The 26,677-nt window shown below is 45.1% G+C and overlaps 1 protein-coding gene across 1 annotated transcript in view; it reads left to right on the top strand.

Annotated features, from left to right (window-relative positions):
• Window positions 1-26,677, top strand: part of LOC119963790 — a 1,053,439-nt gene that overhangs the window by 202,347 nt on the left and 824,415 nt on the right. The window contains exons 35-40 of the mRNA XM_038793076.1: window positions 898-1,037; window positions 1,769-1,901; window positions 16,932-17,071; window positions 17,806-17,938; window positions 23,548-23,687; window positions 24,419-24,551. Coding sequence (XP_038649004.1) covers window positions 898-1,037; window positions 1,769-1,901; window positions 16,932-17,071; window positions 17,806-17,938; window positions 23,548-23,687; window positions 24,419-24,551 — 819 coding nt within the window. The remainder of the gene's footprint in view (window positions 1-897; window positions 1,038-1,768; window positions 1,902-16,931; window positions 17,072-17,805; window positions 17,939-23,547; window positions 23,688-24,418; window positions 24,552-26,677) is intronic.

The following is a 26,677-nucleotide window of genomic DNA, read 5'->3' as shown; positions in this document are numbered from 1 at the left end:
GGGCTGATGGTAAGTTTCTTGGTCGTGTGGCTGAGCAGAGAGATCTCGGTGTCCATGTACATAGATCCCTGAAAGTTGCCACCCAGGTTGAGAGGGTTATGAAGAATGCATACCGTGTGTTAGCTTTTATTGGTAGAGGGATTGAGTTTCGGAGCCATGAGGTCATGTTGCAGCTGTACAAATCTCTGGTGCGGGTGCATTTGCAGTATTGCATGCAGTTCTGGTCGTCGCATTATAGGAAAGATGTGGAAGGATTGGAAAGGGTGCAGAGGAGATTTACCAGGATGTTGCCTGATATGGAGGAAAGATCTTATGAGGGAAAGCTGAGGGACTTGAGGCTGTTTTCGTTGGAGAGAAGAAGGTCAAGAGGTAACTTAATTGAGGCATACAAGATGATCAGAGGATTAGGGTGGACAGTGAGAGCCTTTTTCCTCCGCTGGTGTTGTCTAGAACAAGAGGACATAGCTACAAATTGAGGGGAGATAGATAAAAGACAGATGTCAGAGGTAGGTTCTTTACTCAGAAAGTAGTAAGGTCGTGGAATATCCGACCTGCAACAGGAGTCAGCTCGCCAATATTAAGGGCATTTAAATGGTAATTGGATAAACGTATGGATGATAAGGGAATACTGTAGATGGGCTTTAGTTTTGTGTCACAGTTCGGAGCATCATGGAGGGCCAAAGGCTTGTCCTCTGCTGTAATGTTCTATGTTCTGAAGTGCTTCGGGACATTTTACTGCATTAAAGGCACTTTTATAACTGCAAGTTGCTGGTGATCTGTGCCAGGATCTCAAATCTTTCCTCAGATGGTCTCCCTTCCCTCATCATTTCTACTCTGTCAGATTCTGTTACCTTTCTGCTACATGGGTACATTTATGGTCTCATTCTACTCACACAGCGGTTGTTCCAGCACCATCAAACCTACGCTTCTCGGACGTCAAGGGGTACAGTTTCCGGTTGGACTGGGATCATGGATCGGAGGAGGCGGACCAGTACAGAATCAGCTGGGTTCCATCTGGGGGAGGGGACAAAAAAGAGGTGATGAAAACCATACTTTCTGCTTCTGTGTAGCTCCAGCTGATGTTTAAATTTGCCTTGCAACATGCGAGTGTGAAGCAAAACCGTTGTCAGACAGACCTGTATATGTATGAAAATGTTCCTCCTTTCCAGGAACAATGTTTCATTGTATCCTTGTAATCCTTTCCACACTTGCTAATGAGTTGCATTCTCTGTTGGTCGTGGGGGCATGATCACACTGAAAACAGCAGGTATTTTCCATTCCCAACAGGGACATGCAAAGTCACGGGCAGGACTGGAAAATCTGGAGATTGGCCAAAACTCAATTGGGTGGGATGAGCTCTTTGAACCGTAACCTGCAGAAACATCAGCACATTCTTTCTGAATGGCATTACTGTACTAGAAGGATATCAGAAATCTGCTTTCCTTACGGACCATATGCTCTTTAGTATTGAGATGTTGGGCTCAGTTGCCCACTCAAAGAAAAGCATTTGCGCAATTAACTAAACCGTCCAAATTAGTTTATTACCAATTTAAATTTCTGCAGAAATACTCCACATGACCATGAGGGAATGCCATTGGGAAAGGTGGCTGCAGCCAAGGGTTGGTAAAGGATTTTAAGGTCATTGCAGCCCCCTGAGTGATATCAAATTCAAACATCCCCATTTAATTAAGGGAATCAGTTTGCAGAAAACAAATTGGTTTCATGCACTGAACGTATCTTGACCTTCGCTTTATGCCTATTCTTCCAGATGATTATAAATGGCAATGAGACAAGCCAGGTTTTAGATAACCTGGATCCTGACACCAAATATAATGTTTCCCTTACTGCCATCTACCAAGACAAGACGGAAAGTGATGACATCTTCAAGTTCCAGCGTACATGTAAGTCTTCAATAGATAAAAATCTCCATTAGTCTATTCTACCCCCTTATCAATTATCTTCAAATATTGAAAAGAGGACAAAGTGACATGGAAAGCACATGCTGCATATTGTGTTGTGCAGCAGAGCACAATGTCCTTCAGGATGGGGTGTGGGATTAGTATGTTCCCCTGGATTCTCTACTTCTGCTGTAGCAAAGTGTATCTATTGGCTTCATTGGCGAGCCTGCTTGTGTCCAATATTCCTGGGCCATACTGCACCTTCAGCCAGATAAAACTATAAATCCATAGAATTCCGACAGTGTAGAAGGAGGCTATTTGGCCTTGTGTGTCTGCACCGACCCTCTGAAAGAGCAACAGAATTAGGGCCACTCCCCTGCCCAATCCCTGAAACCCCCCCTAACCGGCACATCTGGGACTATTTAGCATGACCAATCCACCTAATGTGCACATCTTTGGACTGTGGGAGGAAATCGGAGGACCCAGAGGAAACCCACAAAGACACGGAGAGAACGTACAAGTGCCACACAGACAATCTACCGAGGCAGGAATTGAACCCAGTTCTCTGGCGCTGTGAGGCAGCAGTGATAACACAACCCCTGATTAATTTATGTCTCCCTCAACTTCCCTCCTCTTTTATTGATGGACCCGCTTCCCCAACCCCTTATCTATTCCTCATAGAAAAATGATCGGCCTCACTACATTTCCCCACTACCTGGTCATAACTTGTCTATACAAAGGTAAATAACAATCATATTTTTGTCTATCTAACATATTTTAACAGTCTCAAGTAACTTTAATGTGCACATTAGGTGGATTGGCCACGCTAAATTCCCCCTGAATTGGAAAAAAACAGTAATTGGGGACTCTAAATTTTTTTACAAAGTAACTAAGGTGATACGGAAAAGACAATCAACCGCAGTAAATCTGCCCGCATTTTATGGAATGCTACCCGATTGACTCGCAATATTCCTCAAACTTCATTCTCCAGTGAAACACATATTTTTTGATCAGCTTCTACTGTTGAGTTTAGTGACCCTTTGCAGTAACTTACTTCAATCCCTTTCCCCCACCCCCAATCCATTACCCCTACATGTGAAGCCGCTCTGCTTTATGTCAGTATCCAACATTTCAGCTTGCATCTCCTTTATTTAGCCTTGCTGTCTTGCTGATCTCTCTGTCCTTAAGACCATAAGACATAGGAGCGGAAGTAAGGCCATTCGGCCCATCGAGTCCACTCCACCATTCAATCATGGTTGATTTCAACTCCATTTACCCGCTCTCTCCCCATAGCCCTTAATTCCTCGAGATATCAAGAATTTATCAATTTCTGTCTTAAAGACACTCAACGTCCCGGCCTCCACCGCCCTCTGTGGCAATGAATTCCACAGACCTACCACTCTGGCTGAAGAAATTTCTCCTCATCTCTGTTCTAAAGTGACTCCCTTTTATTCTAAGGCTGTGCCCCCGCGTCCTCGTCTCCCCTGCTAATGGAAACAACTTCCCTACGTCCATCCTATCCAAGCCATTCATTATCTTGTAAGTTTCTATTAGATCTCCCCTCAACCTCCTAAACTCCAATGAATATAATCCCACGATCCTCAGACGTTCATCGTATGTTAGGCCTACCATTCCTGGGATCATCCGTGTGAATCTCCGCTGGACCCGCTCCAGTGCCAGTATGTCCTTCCTGAGGTGTGGGGCCCAAAATTGCTCACAGTATTCTAAATGGGGCCTAACTAGTGCTTTATAAAGCCTCAGAAGTACATCCCTGCTTTTATATTCCAAGCCTCTTGAGATAAATGACAACATTACATTTGCTTTCTTAATTACGGACTCAACCTGCAAGTTTACCTTTAGAGAATCCTGGACTAGGACTCCCAAGTCCCTTTGCACTTTAGCATTATGAATTTTGTCACCGTTTAGAAAATAGTCCATGCCTCTATTCTTTTTTCCAAAGTGCAAGACCTCGCACTTGCCCACGTTGAATTTCATCAGCCACTTCTTGGACCATTCTCCTAAACTGTCTAAATCTTTCTGCAGCCTCCCCACTTCCTCAATACTACCTGCCCCTCCACCTATCTTTGTATCATCGGCAAACTTGGCCAGAATGCCCCCAGTCCCGTCATCTAGATCGTTAATATATAGAGAACAGCTGTGGCCCCAACACTGAACCCTGCGGGACACCACTTGTCACCAGTTGCCATTCCGAAAAAGAACTTTTATCCCAACTCTCTGCCTTCTGTCTGACAGCCAATCGTCAATCCATGTTAGTACCTTGCCTCGAATACCATGGGCCCTTATTTTACTCAGCAGTCTCCCGTGAGGCACCTTGTCAAAGGCCTTTTGGAAGTCAAGATAGATAACATCCATTGGCTCTCCTTGGTCTAACCTATTTGTTATCTCTTCAAAGAACTCTAACAGGTTTGTCAGGCACGACCTCCCCTTACTAAATCCATGCTGACTTGTCCTAATCCGACCCTGCACTTCCAAGAATTTAGAAATCTCATCCTTAACGATGGATTCTAGAATTTTGCCAACAACCGAGGTTAGGCTAATTGGCCTATAATTTTCCATCTTTTTTCTTGTTCCCTTCTTGAACAGGGGGGCTACAACAGCGATTTTCCAATCCTCTGGGACTTTCCCTGATTCCAGTGACTTTTGAAAGATCATAACTAACGCCTCCACTATTTCTTCAGCTATCTCCTTTAGAACTCTAGGATGTAGCCCATCTGGGCCCGGAGATTTATCAATTTTCAGACCTTTTAGTTTCTCTAGCACTTTCTCCTTTGTGATGGCAACCATATTCAACTCTGCCCCCTGACTTTCCTGAATTGTTGGGATATCACTCATGTCTTCTACTGTGAAGACGGACGCAAAGTACTTATTAAGTTCCTCAGCTATTTCCTTGTCTCCCATCACTAGATTACCAGCATCATTTTGGAGCGGCCCAATGTCTACTTTTGCCTCCCGTTTGTTTTTAATGTATTTAAAGAAACTTTTACTATCATTCCTAATGTTACTGGCTAGCCTACCTTCATATTTGATCCTCTCCTTCCTTATTTCTCTCTTTGTTATCCTCTGTTTGTTTTTGTAGCCTTCCCAATCTTCTGACTTCCCACTACTCTTTGCCACATTATAGGCTCTCTCTTTTGCCTTGATGCATTCCCTGACTTCCTTTGTCAGCCATGGCTGCCTAATCCTCCCTCTGATAACCTTTCTTTTCTTTGGGATGAACCTCTGCACTGTGTCCTCAATTACTCCCAGAAACTCCTGCCATTGCTGTTCTACTGTCTTTCCCACTAGGCTCTGCTTCCAGTCGATTTTCGTCAGTTCCTCCCTCATGCGCCTGTAATTACCTTTATTTAACTGTAAAACCTTTACATCTGATTCTACCTTCCTTCTTTCAAATTGCAGACTGAATTCTACCATATTATGATCACTGCTTCCTAAGTGTTCCCTTACTTTAAGATCTTTTATCAATTCTGGCTCATTACATAACACTAAGTCCAGAATAGCCTGTTCCCTCGTGGGCTCCATCACATGCTGTTCCAAAAAGCCATCCTGTAAACATTCAATGAATTCCCTTTCTTTGGGTCCACTGGCAACATTATTTACCCAGTCCACCTGCATATTGAAGTCCCCCATGATCACTGTGACCTTGCCTTTCTGACATGCCCTTTCTATTTCGTGGTGCATTTTGTGCCCCTGGTCCTGACCACTGTCAGGAGGCCTGTACATAACTCCCATTATGGTTTTTTTGCCTTTGTGGTTCCTCAACTCTACCCACACAGACTCCACATCGTCTGACCATATGTCGTTTAGTGCTATTGATTTAATTTCATTTCTAATCTGATCTGAAGCATTAGTCCAATAGAGCTTGACAAACACCACCTCAACTTTCGATGAGGGGCTTTATAGAATCCTGGACTCAACACCGTGTTCAACAATTTTACATCATTATCCAGGCCCCATTTTGGTTCCTTTCCGTTTGCAAGTTTTGATTTTAAACCTTTTTTCTCTTGTTTCTGCTTTGAGACAGCAGCTGCTTATTATTCTGTGATTCAAGCCTCCTCTGGCCACATCTTGTCCCATTCCCCACATTGACAACTCTTTTGTCATTTAATTTCTCCTGCCTTCCACCCTGTGACAGACCTTCCCACTTTTTTAAATCACCTCCCATCTGCTTAAAACCTGTTGACTTTTTTTTCTCCCTCTTCAGGTGTTGCCAGACCAGCTGAGCATTTTCAGCATTTTTTGTTTTTACATCACTTTTACCTTGTCTTTTGTGGGGTAGAAATGTTTTGTTGAATTTTCATACCATGCAACAGTAGCAATAAACCCTGTCAACCTTTCCCAAAGTTCAGTGGGACCCTCTACCTGGAATGATCGCACAGGCTGATTATGGGTGGGGATTTCAACATGCTTGTTGATCAAGGCCTGGACCGGTCATGTTCAAGAATGGGCAAGGTGCCAGCAATAGCAAAGGAGCTGATAGGGTTCATGTAGCAGATGGGGGCGGGGTGGGTGGATCTGTGGAGATTTAGGCAGCCGAGAGCCAGGTAATTTTCTTTTGGATTAGATTTGTTTATTTTTCTGTATTTTTGTGTATTTTTCTGCAAGCACCTCAACAGATCATTCAGTACATGGTAAGAAAGGGAAATTAGACAAAATTCAAGAAAATACCAGAAAATACATAATAGCGCAACACAAGATATACAATGTAACTATATAGAACATAGAACATAGAACATTATAGCGCAGTGCAGGCCCTTCGGCCCTCGATGTTGCGCTGACCTGTGAAACCCTCTAAAGCCCATCTACACTATTCCCTTCACGTCCATTTGCCTATCCAATGACCATTTGAATGTGTTTAGTGTTGGCGAGTCCACTACTCTTGCAGGCAGGGCATTACACGCCCTTCCTACTCTCTGAGTAAAGAACCAATCTCTGACATCTGTCCTCTTTCTTTCTCCCTGCAATTAAAAGCTATGTCCCCTTGTGCAACCTGGAAGAGGAGTTTGTAGAATGTATCCATGATAGTTTCCAAGAACAGTATGTAATCGAACCTACAAGGGAACAAGCGGTCCTAGATCTGGTCCTGTGTCAGGAGACAGGATTGACTAATGATCTCACAGTTAGGGATCCACTCGGAAGAAGCGATCACAATATGGTGGAATTTAAAATACAGATGGAGGGTAAGAAGGTGAAATCAAACAGTAGTGTTTTGTGCTCAAACAAAGCAGATTACAATGGGGTGAGAGAAGAGCTAGCTAAGGTAGACAGGGAGCCAAGACTTAATGGGGAAACAGTTGAGAACCTTCCAAGCGATTTTTCACAGTTTATACCAACAAAAAGGAAGGACAGTAGAAAGAGGGAAAATCGACCGTGGATATCTGAGGAAATAAGGGAGAGTATCAAATTGAAGGAAAACACATCCAAAGTGGCAAAGATTAGTGGGAGACTAGAGGACTGGGAAATCTTAAGGGGGCTACAGAAACCTACTACAAAAGATATAAATAAGAGTAAGATAGATTGTGAGAGTGAACAGGTGCCGGAATTTGGCAACTATGGGCTTTTCAGGTAAATATCTGTCCTGTAGAGGATGAGAAGGGTGATTTAATAATGGGAGTTGAGGAAATGTCTAAGGAACTGAACAGGTTTTTTGGCTCTGTCTTCACAATGGAAGACACAAGTAACATGCCAATGACTGACAGAAATGAGGCTATGACAGGTGAAGACCTTGTGATGATTGTTATCACAAAGGAGATAGTGGTGGGCAAGCTCATAGGGCTAAAGGTAGACAGGTCTCCTGGCCCTGATGGAATGCATCCCAGAGTGCTAAAAGAGATGGCTAGGGAAAATGCAAATGCACTAGTGATAATTTATGAAAATTCACTAGACTCTGGGATGGTCCCGGCGGATTGGAAATGAGCAAACGTGACATCACTGTTTAAAAAAGGAGATAGGCAGAGAGCGGGTAATTATAGGCCAGTTCGCTGAACTTCGGTAGTCGGGAAGATGCTGGCATCTATCATCAAAGAAGAAATAGCGAGACGTCTGGATGGAAATTGTCCCATTGGGCAGACGCAGCATGGGTTCATCAAGTGCAGGTCGTGCCTTACTAATGGAGTGGAATTTTGTGAGGACCATACCGGAGCGGTAGATAATGGGGAGCCAGTGGATGTGGTATATCTGGATTTCCAGAAAACCTTTGGCAAGATGCCACACCAAAGGTTGCTGCAAGGGATTAAGGGTAAAGTAGTAGCATGGATAGAGGATTGGTTAATTAATAGAAAGCAAAGAGTGGTGATTAATGAGTGTTTATCTGGTTGGCAATCAGTAGCTAGTGGTTTCAGGGATCAGTGCTGGGCCCGCAATTGTTCACAATTTGCTTCAATGATTTGGAGTTGGGGACGAAGGGCAATATGTCCAAGTTTGCAGACGACACTAAGGTGAGTGGTAAAGCAAAAGGTGCAGAGGATACCGGAAGTCTGAAGAGGTATTTGGATCGGTTAAGTGAATGGACTGGCAGATGGAATACATTGTTGAAAAATGTGAGGTTATCCACTTTGTTAGGAATAACAGGAAACAGGATCATTAATTAAATGATAAAATATTAAAACATGCTGCTGTGCCGAGAGACCTGGGTGGGCTCGTGCATGAGTCGCAAAATGTTGGTTGACAGTTACAACAGCTGATTAAGAAAGCGAATGGAATTCTGTCATTCATTGCCCGAGAGATGGAGTTCAAGACCAGGGAGGATATGCTGCAATTGTATAAGGTTTCAGTGACGCCATGCCTGGAGTATTGTGTTCAGTTTTGGTTCCCGTACCTGAGAAAGGACAGACTGGAGGTTGTGCAAAGGAGATTTACTAGGTTAATCCCAGAGATGAAGGGGTAGTATTACGAGGAGAAGTTGCGTAGTCTGGGTCTGTACTCATTGGAATTTGGAAGGATGAGGGTGGGATCTTCTTGAAACATATATAATTATGAAGGGAATAGATAGGTTCGATGCCGGCAGGTTATTTCCACTGGCGGGTGAAAGCAGAACTAGCTGGGCACAAATTCAGAAAAAGGGGAAATAGATGGAGGACTGAGTTTAGGTGGAACTTCTTCACCCAAAGGGCTGTGCATCTATGGAATTCCTTGCCCAGTGAAGCAGTTGAGGCTCCTTCATTAAATGATTTTAAGAGAAAGATGGATAGCTTTTTGAAGAATAAAGGGATTCAGGGTAATGATGTTCGGGCGGGAAACATAGAACAGTACAGCACAGAACAGGCCCTTCCGCCCGCGATGCTGTGCCGAGCAATGATCACCCTACTCAAACCCATGTATCCACCCTATACCCGTAACCCGTAACCCAACAACCCACAGAAGGGCCTGTTCTGTGCTGTACTGTTCTATGTTCTATGTTCTACTTGTCAAGAGGAAGAAGGAGGCTTATGTAAAGATGAGATGTGAAGGTTCAGTTAGGGCGCTCGAGAGTTACAAGTTAGCTGGGAAGGATCTAAAGAGAGAGCTAAGAAGAGCCAGGAGGGGACAAGAGAAGTTTTTGTCAGGTAGGATCAAGGATAAACCTAAAGCTTTCTCTTGGTATGTCAGGAATAAAAGAATGACTCAGTTAAGAGGTGGGCCTGTCAAGGGAAGTTGTGCGTGGAGTCCGAGGAGATCGGAGAGGTGCTGAATGAAAATTTTTCGTCTTTATTCACACAGGACAAAGACGATGATGTTGAGGACAATAACGTGGTACAGGCTCCTAGACTTAAAGGGCTTGAGGTTCATAAGGAGGAGGTGTTAGCAATTCTGGACAGTGTGAAAACAGATACGTTCCCTGAGCTTGATGGGATTTATCCCAGGATTCTCTGTGAATTAAGGGAAGAGATTAGTGAGCCTTTAGCTTTGATCTTTGTTATCTTTGCCTACAGGAATAGTGCCAGTAGGTTGGAGGACAGCAAATGTTGTCCCCTTGTTCTGGAAGGGGAATAGAGATAACCCTGGTAAGATAGAGAAATACAGCACAGAACAGGCCCTTCGGCCCACGATGTTGCGCCGAACTTTTGTCCTATGTTAATCATAGAATTTTGGACAATTTTTCATGGCCAATCCACCCAACCTGCACATCTTTGGACTGTGGGAGGAAACCGGTGTACCCGGAGGAAACCCACGCAGTCACGGGGAGGATGTGCAGACTCCACACAGACAGTGACCCAAGTTGAAATCAAACTTGGGACCCTGGAGCTGTGAAGCAATTGTGCTATCCACAATGCTACCGTGCTGCCCTTAAGAAGTTAACCTACACTCCATTATTCTACCCTAATCCAAGTACCTATCCAATAGCCGCTTGAAGGTCCCTAACTTTTCCGACTCAACTACTTCCACAGGCAGTGCATTCCATGCCCCCACTACTCTCTGGGTAAAGAACCTACCTCTGACATCCCCTCTATATCTTCCACCATTTATCTTAAATTTATGTCCCCTTGTAATGATGTGTTCCACCCGGGGAAAAAGTCTCTGACTGTCTACTCTATCTATTCCCCTGATCATCTTGTAAACCTCTGTCAAGTCGCCCCTCATCCTTCTCCGTTCTAATGAGAAAAGGCCTAGCACCCTCAACCTTTCCTCGTATGACCTACTCTCCATTCCAGGCAACATCCTGGTAAATCTCCTTTGCACCTTTTCCAAAGCTTCCACATCCTTCCTAAAATGAGGTGACCAGAACTGCACACACTACTCCAAATGTGGCCTGACCAAGGTTTTGTACAGCTGCATCATCACCTAGAACATAGAACATACAACATAGAACGATACAGCGCAGTACAGGCCCTTCGGCCCTCGATGTTGCACCGACATGGAAAAAATCTAAAGGCCATCTAACCTACACTATGCCCTTATCATTCATATGCTTATCCAATAAATTTTTAAATGCCCTCAATGTTGGCATGTTCACTACTGTTGCAGGTAGGGCATTCCACGGCCTCACCACTCTTTGGGTAAAAAACCCACCTCTGACCTCTGTCCTATATCTATTACCCCTCAATTTAAGGCTATGTCCCCTCGTGCTAGCCACCTCCATCCGCGGGAGAAGGCTCTCGCTGTCCACCCTATCTAACCCTCTGATCATTTTGTATGCCTCTATTAAGTCACCTCTTAACCTTCTTCTCTCTAACGAAAACAACCTCAAGTCCATCAGCCTTTCCTCATAAGATTTTCCCTCCATACCAGGCAACATCCTGGTAAATCTCCTCTGCACCCGTTCCAAAGCTTCCACGTCCTTCCTGTAATGAGGCGACCAGAACTGTACGCAATACTCCAAATGCGGCCGTACTAGAGTTTTGTACAACTGCAACATGACCTCATGGCTCCGGAACTCAATCCCTCTACCAATAAAGGCCAACACACCATAGGCCTTCTTCACAACCCTATCAACCTGGGTGGCAACTTTCAGGGATCTATGTACATGGACACCGAGATCCCTCTGCTCATCCACACTACCAAGAATTTTACCATTAGCCAAATATTCCGCATTTCTGTTATTCTTTCCAAAGTGAATCACCTCACACTTCTCCACATTAAACTCCATTTGCCACCTCTCAGCCCAGCTCTGCAGCTTATCTATGTCCCTCTGTAACCTGCAACATCCTTCCGCACTGTCTACAACTCCACCGACTTTAGTGTCGTCTGCAAATTTACTCACCCATCCTTCTGCGCCCTCCTCTAGGTCATTTATAAAAATGACAAACAGCAACGGCCCCAGAACAGATCCTTGTGGTACGCCACTCGTAACTGAACTCCATTCTGAACATTTCCCATCAACTACCACTCTCTGTCTTCTTTCAACTAGCCAATTTCTGATCCACATCTCTAAATCACCCTCAATCCCCAGCCTTCGTATTTTCTGCAATAGCCGACCGTGGGGAACCTTATCAAACGCTTTACTGAAATCCATATACACCACATCAACTGCTCTACCCTCGTCTACCTGTTCAGTCACCTTCTCAAAGAACTCGATAAGGTTTGTGAGGCATGACCTACCCTTCACAAAACCATGCTGACTGTCCCTAATCATATTATTCCTATCTAGATGATTATAAATCGTATCTTTTATAATCCTCTCCAAGACTTTACCCACCACAGACGTTAGGCTCACCGGCCTATAGTTACCGGGGTTATCTCTACTCCCCTTCTTGAACAAAGGGACCACATTTGCTATCCTCCAGTCCTCTGGCACTATTCCTGTAGCCAATGATGACCTAAAAATCAAAGCCAAAGGCTCAGCAATCTCTTCCCTGGCTTCCCAGAGGACCCAGAACTGATCCCTGCGGTACGCCACTGATAACTGGGCTCCTGGCTGAATATTTGCCATCCACCACCACTCTCTGTCTTCTATCGGTTAGCCAGTTTGTTATCCAACTGGCCAAATTTCCCACTATCCCATGCCTCCTTACTTTCTGCATAAGCCTACCATGGGGAACCTTATCAAATGCCTTACTAAAATCCATGTACACTACATCCACTGCTTTACCTTCATCCACATGCTTGGTCACCTCCTCAAAGAAGTCAATAAGACTTGTAAGGCAAGACCTACCCCTCACAAATCCGTGCTGACTATCCCTAATCAAGCAATGCCTTTCCAGATGCTCAGAAATCCTATCCCTCAGTACCCTTTCCAATACTTTGCCTGCCACCGAAGTAAGACTAACTGGCCTGTAATTCCCAGGGTTATCCCTATTCCCTTTTTTGAACAGGGGCACGACATTCGCCACTCTCCAATCCTCTGGTACCACCCCTGTTGACAGCGAGGACGAAAAGATCATTGCCAACGGCTCTGCAATTTCATTTCTTGCTTCCCATAGAATCCTTGGATATATCCCGTCAGGCCCGGGAGACTTGTCTATCCTCAAGTTTTTCAAAACGCGCAACACATCTTCCTTCCTGACAAGTATCTCCTCAAGCTTATCAGTCTGCTTCACGCTGTCCTCTCCAACAATATGGCCCCTCTCGTTTGTAAATACTGAAGAAAAATACTTGTTCAAGACCTCTCCTATCTCTTCAGACTCAATACACAATCTCCCGCTACTGTCCTTAATCGGACCTACCCTCGCTCTAGTCATTCTCATATTTCTCACATATGTGTAAAAGGCCTTGGGGTTTTCCTTGATCCTACCCGCCAAAGATTTTTCATGCCCTCTCTTAGCTCTCCTAATCCCTTTCTTCAGTTCCCTCCTGGCTATCTTGTATCCCTCCAGCGCCCTGTCTGAACCTTGTTTCTTCAGCCTTACATAAGTCTCCTTCTTCCTCTTAAAAAGACATTCAACCTCTCTTGTCAACCATGGTTCCCTCACTCGACCATCTCTTCCCTGCCTGACAGGGACATACATATCAAATACACGCAGTACCTGTCCCTTGAACAAGTTCCACATTTCACTTGTGTCCTTCCCTGACAGTCTATGTTCCCAACTTCTGCACTTCAATTCTTGTCTGACAGCATTGTATTTACCCTTCCCCCAATTATAAACCTTGCCCTGTTGCTCGCACCTATCCCTCTCCATTACTAAAGTGAAAGTCACAGAATTGTGGTCACTACCTCCAAAATGCTCCCCCACTAACAAATCTATCACCTGCCCTGGTTCATTACCAAGTACTAAATCCAATATGGCCTCCCCTCTGGTCGGACAATCTACATACTGTGTTAGAAAAGCTTCCTGGACACACTGCACAAACACTACCCCATCCAAACTATTTGATCTAAAGAGTTTCCACTCAATGTTTGGGAAGTTGAAGTCGCCCATGACTACTACCCTGTGACTTCTGCACCTTTCCAAAATCTGTTTCCCAATCTGTTCCTCCACATCTCTGCTGCTATTGGGGGGCCTATAGAAAACTCCCAACAAGGTGACTGCTCCTTTCCTATTTCTAACTTCAACCCATATTACCTCAGTAGGCAGATCCCCCTCGAACTGCCTTTCTGCAGCTGTTATACTATCTCTAATTAACAATGCCACCCCCCCCACCTCTTTTACCATCCTCCCTAATCTTGTTGAAACATCTATAACCAGGGACCTCCAACAACCATTTCTGCCCCTCTTCTATCCATGTTTCCGTGATGGCCACCACATCGTAGTCCCAAGTACAGATCCATGCCTTAAGTTCACCCACCTTATTCCTGATGCTTCTTGCATTAAAGTATACACACTTCAACCCATCTCCTTGCCTGCAAGTACTCTCCTTTGTCATTGTTACCTTCCCCACTGCATCACTACGTGCTTTGGCGTCCTGACTATCGTCTACCTTAGTTGCTGGACTACAGATCCGGTTCCCATTCCCCTGCCAAATTAGTTTAAACCCTCCCGTAGAGTACTAGAAAACCTGCCCCCCAGGATATTGGTGCCCCTCTGGTTCAGATGCAACCCGTCCTGCTTGTACAGGTCCCACCTTCCCCAGAATGCGCTCCAATTATCCAAATACCTGAAGCCCTCCCTCCTACACCATTCCTGCAGCCACGTGTTCAACTGCACTCTCTCCCTATTCCTAGCCTCGCTATCACGTGGCACCGGCAACAAACAGAGATGACAACTCTGTCTGCCCTGGCCTTTAACTTCCAGCCTAACTCCCTAAACTTGTTTATTACCTCCACACCCTTTTTCCTACCTACATCGTTGGTACCAATGTGCACCACGCCTTCTGGCTGCTCACCCTCCCCCTTCAGGATCCTGAAGACACTATCAGAGACATCCCTGGCCCTGGCACCCGGGAGGCAACATACCTTTCGGGAGTCTCGCTCGCGACCACAGAATCTCCTATCTATTCCCCTAACCATTGAATCTCCTATTACTATTGCTTTTCTATGCTCCCCCCTTCCCTTCTGAGCCCCAGAGCCAGACTCAGTGCCAGAGACCTGGCCGCTGGGGCCTTCCCCCGGTAGGTCATCCCCCCCCCAACAGCATCCAAAATGGTATACTTGTTTTGAAGGGGAACGGCCACGAGGGATCCCTGCACTGTCTGCCTGTTAGTTTTCTTTCCCCTGACTGTAACCCAGCTACTCTTGTCCAGTAACTTTGGTGTGGCTACCTCCCTGTAACTCTTCTCTATAACCCCCTCTGCCCCCCGGATGATCCGAAGTTCATCCAGCTCCAGCTCCAGTACCTTATCACGGTCTCTGAGGAGCTGGAGTTGGGTGCACTTCCCGCAGGTATAGTCAGCGGGGACACCAGTGGTATCCCTCACCACCCACATCCTACAGGAGGAGCATGTAACTGCCCGAGCCTCCATCCCCTCTTACTTTACAGAATTAGCTGCCTCGTGGACCAACTGGACCTCCGCCCTCCGACTCTGCTCCCAGTCAGCTGTACTCTAAACTCCTGGTTCCCTTCACGCTCTTTGATAAATATAGGAAATGAAATGTAAGGAGCACCTTACTCCCTCCTCACCTAACTCCCTCAGTCACCAAACTCTCACTGTAGCACTCAAATGCCACAAGCTCAGCACTCCCTCAGTCACCAAACTCTCACTATAGAGAAGTCAAACTTACTTACTACTGGGCAATGTCTTGTAAAGGTTCATAACAGATAGGATTTATAATCATCTGGAAAGGAATAATTTGATTTGAGATCGTCAGCACGGTTTTGTGAAGGGTAGGCCGTGCCTCACAAACCTTATTGAGTTCTTTGAGAAGGTGACCAAACAGGTGGTCGAGGGTAAAGCAGTTCATTGGTGCCCATGGATTTCAGTAAAGCGTTTGATGAGCTTCCCCATGGTAGGCTATTGCAGAAGATACGGAGACATGGGATGCAGGGTAATTTAGCAGTGTGGATCAGAAATTGGCTCGCCGGAAGAAGACAAAATTGATAGGAAATGTTCAGCCGGAGTTCAGTTACTAGTGGTGTACCACAAAGAACTATTTTGGGGCCACTGCTGTTTGTCATTTTTATAAATGGCCTGGAGGAGGGCGTAGAAGGATGGGTGAGTAAATCTGCAGATGGCACTAAATTCGTAGTTGTGGACAGTGCGGAAGGATGTTGCAAGTTACAGAGGGACATAGATAAGCTGCAGAGCTGGGCTGACAGGTGGCAAATGGAATTTAATGCAGAAAAATGTGAGGTGATCCATTTTGGAAGGAATAACAGGAAGACAGAGTACTGGGCTAATGGTAAGATTCTTGGTAGTGTGGATGGGCAGAGAGATATCGGTGTCCATGTACATTGATCGCTGAAAGTTGCCACTCAGGTAGATAGTGCTATTAAGAATTTGGTATGTTAGCTTTTATTGGTAGAGGGATTGAGTTTCAGAGCCAGGAGGTCATATTGCAGCTGTACAAAACTCTGGTGCGTCTGCATTTGGAGTAGTGCGTGCAGTTCTGATCGCCACATTATCGGAAGGATGTGGAAGGATTGGAAAGGGTGCAGAGGAGATTTACCAGGATGTTGCCTGGTGTGGAGGGAAGATCTTACGAGGGAAGGCTGAGGGACTTGAGGCTGTTTTCGTTAGGGAGAAGAAGGTGAAGAGCTGACTTAATTTAGGCAAACAAGATAACCAGAGGATTAGATATAGTGGACAGTGAGAGCCTTATTCCTCGGATGGTAATGATTAGCACATGGAGACATAGTTTAAATTGAGGGGAGATAGATATAGGACAGATGTCAGAGGTAGCTTCTTTACTCAGAGAATAGTAAGGGAGCAGAAAGCCCTGCCTGCAACAGGAGTGGACTCACCAATATGAAGGGCATTTAAATGGTCATTGGATAAACATACGGATGATAAGGGAATAGTGTAGATGAGCTTGACAGTGGTTTCACAGGTTGGCACAACATGGAGGGCCGAAGGGCCTGTCCTGTTCTATGTTCCATGTTCTGAAGTGCCTCAGGACATTTTACTGCATTAAAAGCACTATTAGAAATGCAAGTTGTTGGCGATCATTATCAGTATCTCAAATCTTTGCTCAGATGGCCTCCATTCCCTCATCATTTCTACTCTGTCAGATTCTGTTACCTTTCTGCTACATGTGTACATTTAAGGTCCATTCTACTCACACAGCAGTTGTCCAACCACCATCAAACCTACGCTTCTCGGACATCTCGAGGAAAAGCTTCCGGATGGACTTGGATCATGGATCAGAGGATGTGGACCTCTACAGAATCAGCTGGGTTCCATCTGCAGGAGGGGACAAAAAAGAGGTGATGAAATCCATACTTTCTGCTTCTGTGTAGCTCCAGCTGACTTTTAAATTTGCCTTGCAACATGCGAGTGTGAAGCAAAACCGCTGTCAGCCAGATCTGTATATGTATGAAAATGTTCCTCCTTTCCAGGAACAATGTTTCATTGTATCCTTGTAATCCTTTCCACACTTGCTAATGAGTTGCATTCTCTGTTGGCCGAGGCAGCATGATCACACTGAAAACAGCAGGTATTTTCCATTCCCAACAGGGACATGCAAAGTCACGGGCAGGACTGGAAAATTTGGAGATTGGTCAAAACTCAATTTGGTGGGATGAGCTCTTTGAACCGTAACCTGCAGAAACATCAGCACATTCTTTCTGAATGGCATTTACTGTACTAGAAGGTGATCAGAAAACTGCTTTCCGCACGGACCATATGCTCCTTAGTATTGAGATGTTGTGCTCAGTTGCCCACTCAAAGAAGAGCATTTGCGTAATGAAGAAAACCGTCCAAATTAGTTTATTCCTTCAATTGAATTTTCTGCAGAAATACTCCACATGACCACGAGGGAATGCCATTGGGAAAGGTGGCTGCAGCCAAGGGTTGGTAAAGGATTTTAAGATCCTTGTGGCCCCCTGAGTGATATTAAATTCAAACATCCCCATTTAATTAAGGGAATCAGTTTGCAGAAAACAAATTGGTTTCATGCACTGAACGTATCTTGACCTTCACTTTCTGCCTATTCTTCCAGATGATTATAAATGGCAAAGAGACAAGCCAGGTTTTAGATAATCTGGATCCTGACACCTTATATGATGTTTCCCTTACTGCCATCTACCCAGACAAGAAGGAAAGTGATGACGTCTCAGCCTCCCAGCGTACATGTAAGTCTTTAGTATATAAAAATATCCATTAGTCTTTCCTACCCCCTTACCAATTATCTTCAAATATTGAAAAGAGGACAAAGTGACATGGAAAGCACATGCTGCATATTGTGATGTGCAGCAGATCACAATGTCCTTCAGGATGGGGTGTGGGATTAGTATGTTCCGCTGGATTCTCTGCTTCTGCTGTAGCAAAGTGTATCTCTTGGCTTCATTGGCTAGCCTGCTTGTGTCCAATATTCCTGGGCCATACAGCACCTTCAGCCAGATAAAACTATAAAACCACAGAATTCCGACCGTGCAGAAGGAGGCTATTTGGCCTTGTGTGTCTGCACCAACCCTCTGAAACAGCAACGAACTAGGCCCACTCCTCTACCCAATCCCTGAAACTCCCCCTAACCGCACGATCTGCGACTATTAAGCATGACCACTCCACCTAATGTGCATATCTTTGGATCATGGAAGGAAATCAGAGCACCTAGAGGAAACCCACAAAGACACGGAGAGAACGTACAAGCGCCACACAGACAACCTACCGAGGCAGGAATTGAACCCAGTTCTCTGGCGCTGTGAGGCAGCAGTGATAACCCAACCCCTGATTAATTTATGCCTCCTTCAACTTGCCTCCTCTTTAATTTATGGACCTGCTTCCCCAACCCCTTATCTATTCCTCATAGAAAAATGATTGGCATCACCCCATTTCCCCACTACCTGGGCGTAACTTGTCTATACAAAGGTAAATAACAATCATATTTGTATTTATCTAACATATTTTAACAGACTCAAGTAACTTTACTGGATGACATCAGCAGATTGCTATCCAATTCAGTTAAACTAGTGATGTTTGTTTTTAGAGAACTTGAAACAATATTGCCCCATCCCGTTTTGCTGAAGGTGAAAGGGGTGGCATGCGGCACAGTGGTTAGCACTGGGACTGCGGAACTGAGAAGACAGAGGGTGGTGATGGATGGAAAATTTTCAGACTGGAGACCAGTTACCAGCGGTGTAACACAGGGTTCTGTGCTGGGTCCTCTGCTATTTGTGATTTTTATCAATGACATTGATAGGATGCAGAGCTGGGCCGTGAAATGGCAGATGGAGTTTAAACCTGATAAGTGCGAGGTGATTCATTTTGGTGGAAAAAATTTGAATGCGGATTACAGGGTCAACGGCAGTGTTCTGAGGAATGTGGAAGAACAGAGAGATCTTGTGGTTCATGTCCACAGATCTCTGAAGATTGCCACCCAAGTGGATAGGTTTGTGAAGAAGGCTTATAGTGTGTTAGCGTTTATTAACAGGGGGCTTGAGTTTAAGAGCCGTGGGGTTCGGCTGCAAATATACATGACCCTGGTGAGACCACATTTGGAGCATTGTGTGCAGTTCTGGTCACTTCATTACAGGAAGGACATGGAAGCATTGGAAAGGGTGTAAAGGAGATTTACCAGGATGCTGCCTGGTCTGCAGGATAGGTCTTATGATTAAAGGTTGAGGGAGTTAGGTCTTTTCTCTTTGGAGCAGAGGAGAACGAGAGGCAACATAATAGAGGTTGAGAAAATGATGAGGGGGTTAGATACAGTGGACGTTCAGAGACTATTACCTTGGGTGGATGTAGCTGTTAAAAGGGGGCACAACGATAAGATTCAGGGTGGGAGATATAGGAGGGCTGTCCGAGGTAGGTTCTTTACTAAGAGAGCGGTTAGGGTGTGGAATGGACTGCCTGCTGTGATAGTGGCGTCGGACACTTCAGGAACTTTCAATTAGTTGTTGGACAGGAACATGGAGCACACCAGAATCACATGGAGTGGGATAACTTAATCTTGCGTTCAGACATTCCTCGGCACAACATTGAGGGCCTTCCACCCTGTGACAGACATTCCCACTTTTTTAAATCACCTCCCATTGGTTAAAACCTGTTGTCTTTTTTTCTCCCTCTTCAGGTGTTGCCAGACCAGCTGGGCATTTTCAGCATTTTTTGTTTTTACATCACTTTTACCTTGTCTTTTGTGGGGGAAAAATGTTTTGTTGTATTTTCATGCCGTGCAACATCAGCAATAAACCCTGTCAACCTTTCCCGAAGTTCAGTGGGACCCTCAACCTGGGATGATCGCTCAGGCTGATTATGGGTGGGGATTTCAACATGGTTATTGATCAAGGCCTGGACCGATCATGTTCGAGAACGGGCAATGTGACAGCAATGGCAAAGGAGCTGAAAGGGTTCATGGAGCAGATGGGAGGGGGTGGGTGGATCTGTGGAGATTTAGGCAGCCGAGAGCCAGGGAATTTTCTGTCTTCTCCCACTTTCACAAGGTGTATTCCCGATTAGATTTTGTTGTTGTTTGCAGTGCCCAGTTGGTGAGGGTGGTGGATACGGGCTATTCGGCAATTATGATCTTGGGCCATGCTCGGCACTGGGTGGACCTGCAGGTCAGTTTGTATAATAAGCAGCGTCCACACTGGAGAATGAATGTAGGGCTCTTGGCAGACGAAGTAGTCTGCGAGAGATTGAGGAAGTGGATGCTGAACTACCTGCAGGTGGACGATACGGGGGAGGTCTCAGCCGCGGTGGTCTAGGAAGCACAGAAGGCGGTGGTGAGAGGTCAGCTGATCTAGATCCAGACTCACAGGGCAGCATGGTAGCATGGTGGTTAGCATAATTGCTTCACAGCTTCAGGGTCCCAGGTTCGAATCCCGGCTGCGTCACTGTCTGTGCGGAGTCTGTACGTTCTCCCCGTGTCGGCGTGGGTTTCCTCCTGGTGCTCTGGTTTCTTCCCACAGTCCAAAGATGTGCGGGTTAGGTGGATTGGCCAGGCTAAATTGTCCTTAGTGTCCTAAAAAATAAGTTTAACGGGGGGTTGTTGGGTTACGGATATGGGGTGGATACATGGGCTTGAGTAGGGTGATCATTGCTCGGCACAACATTGAGGGCCGAAGGCCCTGTTCTGTGCTGTACTGTTCTATGTCTATGTCACAGGGACAGGACGGATAGGGCAGAAGCGCCCGACTGGTAAGAGAGAGCCTACGAGTGGATAGGAAGTATGTGAAGGCTCCAGAGCCAGGGCTGTTGAGGGAATACCGGAGGCTGCAGGCAGAATTTAGTTTGTTAACTACAGGAAAGGCAGTGGAGCAGCTCAGGAAACTGAAGGGAACGATGTAGGGATCCTCTCGCAAGGAGCGATCACAGTATGGTGGAATTTAAAATACAGATGGAGGGTGAAAAGGTGAAATCAAACAGTAGTGTTTTGTGCTCAAACAAAGCAGATTACAATGGGATGAGAGAAGAGCTAGCTAAGGTAGACTGGGAGCAAAGACTTTAGGTGGAACAGTGGAGAATATTCCAAGCGATTTTTCACAGTTTATACCAACAAAAAGGAAGGACAGTAGAAAGAGGGAAAATCGACCCTGGATATCTTAGGAAATAAGGGAGAGCATCAAATTGAATGAAAAAGCATCCAAAGTGGCAAAGATTAGTGGGAGACTCGAGGATTGAGAAATCTTTAAGGATAGAGGATTGGTTAATTAATAGAAAGCATAGAGTAGGGATTAATGGGTGCTTCTCTGGTTGGCAATCAGTAGCTAGTGGTTTCAGGGATCAGTGCTGGGCCCGCAATTGTTCACAATTTGCTTTAATGATTTGGAGTTGGGGACGAAGGGCAACATGTCCAAGTTTGCAGACAACACTAAGATGAGTGGTACAGCAAAAAGTGCAGGGAATACTGGAAGTCTGCAGATGGGTTAAGTGAATGGACTAGGGTCTGGCAGATGGAATACAATGTTGACAAATGTGAGGTTATCCACTTTGGCAGGAATCAGAGCAAACAGGATTATTAATTAAATGATAAAATATTAAAACATGCTGGTGGGGCAGGCTCGAGGGGCCATGGGGCCTACTCCTGCTCCTAGTTCTTATGTCCTTATGTGCCTGTCAGGCAGGAAGGAAGTGGTCAAGCGGCGAATCGTGGTTTACTAAAGTATTTGAATCACTTGTCAAGAGGAAGAAAGAGGCTTATGGAAAGATGAGACGCGAAGGTTCAGTTAGGGCGCTCGAGAGTTACAAGTTAGCTGGGAAGGATCTAAAGAGACAGCTACGAAGAGCAAGGAGGGGTCATGAGAAATGTTTGGCAGGTAGGATCAAGGATAACCCTAAAGCTTTCTATAGGTATGTCAGGAATAAAAGAATGACTAGGGTAAGAGGTGGGCATGTCAAGGGATGTTGTGCGTGGGGTCCGAGGAGATAGGAGAGGTGCTGAATGAATATTTTTCATCAGTATTCACACAGGAAAAAGACGATGTTGTTGAGGAGGATAATGAGGTACAGGCTACTAGACTTAAACGGCTTGAGGTTCAAAAGGAGGAGGTTCATATGAGATAGGATTTATAATCATCTGGAAAGGAATAATTTGATTAGCGATAGTCAAAACGGTTTTGTGAAGGGTAGGTCGTGCCTCAGAAACCTTATTGAGTTCTTTGAGAAGGTGACCAAACAGGTGGTCGAGCGGAAAGCAGTTGATTGGTGTACATGAATTCAGTAAAGCGTTTGATAAGGTTGCCCATTGTAGGCTATCGTAGAATATACAGAGGCATGGGATTCAGAGTGATTTAGCAGTTTGGATCAGAAATTGGCTAGCTGGAAGAAGACAAAGTTGATAGGAAATGATCAGCCGGAGTTCAGTTACTAGTGGTGTACACTAGTACATTTGGGGTCACTGCTGTTTGTCATTTTTATAAATGAACTGGAGGAGGGCGTACAAGGATGGGTGACTAAATTTGCAGATGGCACTACAGTCGGTGGAATTATGGACAGTGTGGAAGGATGTTGCAAGTTACAGAGGGACATAGATAAGCTGCAGAGCTGGCTGAGAGATGGCAAATAGAGTTTAATGCAGAAAAGCGTGAGGTGATTCATTTTGGAAGGAATAACAGGAAGACAGAGTACTGGGCTAATGGTGAGATTCTTGGGACTGTGGATGAGCAGAGAGATGTCGTTGTCCATGTACATAGATCGCTGAAAATTGCCACCCAGGTGGATTGGGTTATTAAGAAGGTGTACTGTGTGCTAGCTTTTATTGGAAGATGGATTGAGTTTCAGAGCCATGAGGTCAAATTGCAGCTGTACAAAACTCTGGTGTAGCCACATTTGGAGTGTTGCGTGCAATTCTGGCCACTGCATTACAGGAAGAATATGGAAGCATTAGTCAGGGTGCAGAGGAGATTCATCAGGATGTTGCTGGTTATGGAGGGAAGACCTAATGAGGGAAGGCAGAGGGACTTGAGGCTGTTCTCATTAGAGGGAAGAAGGTTCAGATGTGACTTAATTGAGGCATACAAAATGATCAGTGGATTAGATACGGTGGACAGTGAGAACCTTTTTCCTCGGGTGGTGATTTCTAGAACGAGGGTACATCGCTTTCAATTGAGGGAGATAGATACAGGACAGATGTCCGAGGTAGGTTCTTTACTCAGCGAGTAGTAAGGCCGTGGAATGCCCTGCCTGCAACAGTATCTCAAATCTTTGCTCAGCTATCCTCCCTTTCCTAACCATTTCTACTCCGTCAGATTCTGTTACCTTTCTGCTACATGTGTACATTTAAGGTCTCATTCTTCTCCCACAGCGACTATCCCAGCACCATCAAACCTACGCTTCTCAGACATCACGAGGAACAGTTTCCGGATGAACTGGGATCATGGATCGGAGGAGGCGGACCAGTACAGAGTCAGCTGGGTTCCATCTGCAGGAGGGGATAAAAAAGAGGTGATGAAATCCATACTTTCTGCTTCTGTGTAGCTCCAGCTGATTTTTAAATTTGCCTTGCAACATGCGAGTGTGAAGTAAAACCGCTGTCAGCCAGATCTGTATATGTATGAACATGTTTCTCCTTTCCAGCAACGATGTTTCATTGTATCCTTGTAATCCTTTCCACACTTGCTAATGAGTTGCATTCTCTGTTGGTCGAGGCGGCATGATCACACTGAAAACAGCAGGTATTTTCCATTCCCAACAGGGACACGCAGTCACGGGCAGGGCTGGAAAAATTGGAGATTGGCCAAAACTCAGTTGGGTGGGATGAGCTCTTTGAACCGTAACCTGCAGAAACATCAGCACATTCTTTCTGAATGGCATTACTGTACTAGAAGGTGATCAGAAAACTGCTTTCCGCACGGACCATATGCTCTTTAGTATTGAGATGTTGGGCTCAGTTGCCCACTCAAAGAAGAGCATTTGCGCAATGAACAAAACCGTCCAAATTAGTTTATTCCTTCAATTGAATTTTCTGCAGAAATACTCCACATGACCACGAGGGAATGCCATTGGGAAAGGTGGCTGCAGCCAAGGGTTGGTAAAGGATTTTAAGGTTCTTGTGACCCCCTGAGTGATATCAAATTCAAACATCCCCATTTAATTAAGAGAATCAGTTTGCAGAAAACAAATTGGTTTCATGCACTGAACGAATCTTGACCTTTGCTTTATGCCTATTTTTCCAGATGATTTTCAATGGCAATGAGACAATCCAGGTTTTAGATAACCTGGATCCTGACACCTCATATGATGTTACCCTTACTGCCATCTACCCAGACAAGAAGGAAAGTGATGACGTCTTAGGCTCTGAGCATACATGTAAGTCTTTAGTATATAAACATCTCCATTAGTCTTTTCTACCCCCTTAGCAATTATCTTCAAATATTGAAAAGAGGACAAAGTGACATGGAAAGCACATGCTGCATATTGTGATGTGCAGCAGATCACAATGTCCTTCAGGATGGGGTGTGGGATTAGTATGTTCCTCTGTGTGTTGTTACTCGTGTCTTAATAAAGCTCGTAGTCTCAAATGTGGAGAAGATGCTTTATTGTGAGTTCGTTCTCTCTTCAGAGCTGTTACCTACGGCTACCTTCAGTGCTCCTAGCTGGCGTGTGTGTGTGTGTCCTGCTCCAAGTTCTGCCCTCTGTGAAGTGTGTCCTCACTTCCTGTCCCCGTCTATTTATATGGCTCTCCCGTGCCCCCTCTAGTGTTTGCTCAGTTGTATTGCATCTAGTTAACTTGTGATCACCACATCCCCCTTTTTCTCTTTACATATTTTCTGTACATCGTTAAAGAAAATTGTACATCCTGTCCCGGTGTATTTATAGCTCTCCCTCTGGTGTTTGCTCAGTTGTTTTGTATCTAGTCAATCTACGATCACCACATCCCCCTTTTTCTCTTTACATATTTGCTGTACATCATTAACGAAAATTATAGAAAACAGTTACTTATGATATGCGTATCTATACAGGTGATGGTGCTATTGCATATTGTACAAAGCCAATGTAGTTATATGTCCAATCTTAATAAAAACATTTATGAGTCCAAACTTGATGAATTTGTTCAGAGCTTTTTTTTTCTTTTTGTTGTTGATGACGTGGTGATATTGATATTGCAAGTCCGCCGTGAATGTTGTTGGTGTTCCTTGTTATTTTAAGTACCCAATGCATCATCCCGAGGTGTTTGCATGGTCACCTCACTGATGTTGACTGGCATGGACTTTTTTTCTGTGCTTGTGGTGTTGATTTATTGTCTCATCCGCCTTGGATGCTGGTGTGCTTGCTCGTTCTGGAGCAGACGTGAGTTTGTGCGATTCGTCGTCATCCCATGACATGTTTGTAGTCTTGTCATCGTTTTGCAGTGTGCTGTGGCATTGTCCTTCATGTGCCGAGTAGTACCATTGTGTACAAGTCGTTGTTTCATTGCTGTTGTTTCTGTCGTTCCTGTTTTTGTTGTTTTCGTTGCCGTTCGTGTTGCTGTTTTTGTCGTTTCTGTCTTTGGTGTTGTCGCTATCTTTGTGCCTGACTTTGTTGTTTGTCTTGTCGCGCTTCATGTTGCTTTTGTTCTTTCTGTTGTCGTTCTCGTTTCTGCTGTGCTTCTTGCTATTGTTGTTGGTCTTGTCGTGCTTCATGTTGCTTTTGTTCTTGCTGTTGTTTGTCCCGTTTCTGCTGTGCTTCGTTTGACTTTTGTTTTTCTTGTTATACTCTATTTGTGTCCCGAGTGGATAATTTGAGTCATTGAGCATTTCGTCTCGAGAGTGGTGCGAATGATCTGATGTTGCATCGGTGCAGGTGACATCAATCATTTGTGGAGAATTGGATTCCTCATCTTTGCTTTTTTTGTGCTCCTCTTCCGGAGTCAAATTCTTCTCTATTTCGTTTGACGCGGTGTCTCTGGATTCTTGGCGCTCCTCTTCTGGAGTCAAAACCTCCATGATTACAATTGACGTGGTGTCTGTGGACTTCTGGCGCTCCTCTTCTGGAGTCAAAATCTGCATGATTTCAGTTGACGTGGTGTCTCCGGACTCTTGGTGCTCCGCTTCTGGAGTTGAAATCTTCATGATTTCTGTTGATGTTGTCTCACTGGACTCCAGGTGCTCCTCTTCTGGAGTCAAAATCTGCATGGTTTCTTTCGGCGTTGTCTCTCTGGACTCCAGGTGCTCCTCTTCTGGAGTCAAAATCTGCATGTTTTCTTTCGGCATCGTCTCTCTGGACTGTTGGGTGGCCCGACTCTGTGCTTCTGTACAGACAAGCTGAGAACTGTCAGTCTCGCTGTGATCCTGTACGTCGAGTGCGATCACCTTGTTACTGTTTTCGCTCTGTGCGTCGGTACAGACAAGCTGAGAACTGTCAGTCTCGCTGTGATCCTGTACGTCGAGTGTGATCACCTTGTCACTGTCTTCGCATGCAGTGGGTAGAGGTGCATTGTCTTCTTTTTGTTCCTG

Source organism: Scyliorhinus canicula, chromosome 3 (genome assembly GCF_902713615.1).
Source record: "Scyliorhinus canicula chromosome 3, sScyCan1.1, whole genome shotgun sequence".
Classification (NCBI taxonomy): Eukaryota; Metazoa; Chordata; class Chondrichthyes; order Carcharhiniformes; family Scyliorhinidae; genus Scyliorhinus; species Scyliorhinus canicula.
This window is presented reverse-complemented; position numbering and strand designations above follow the sequence as displayed.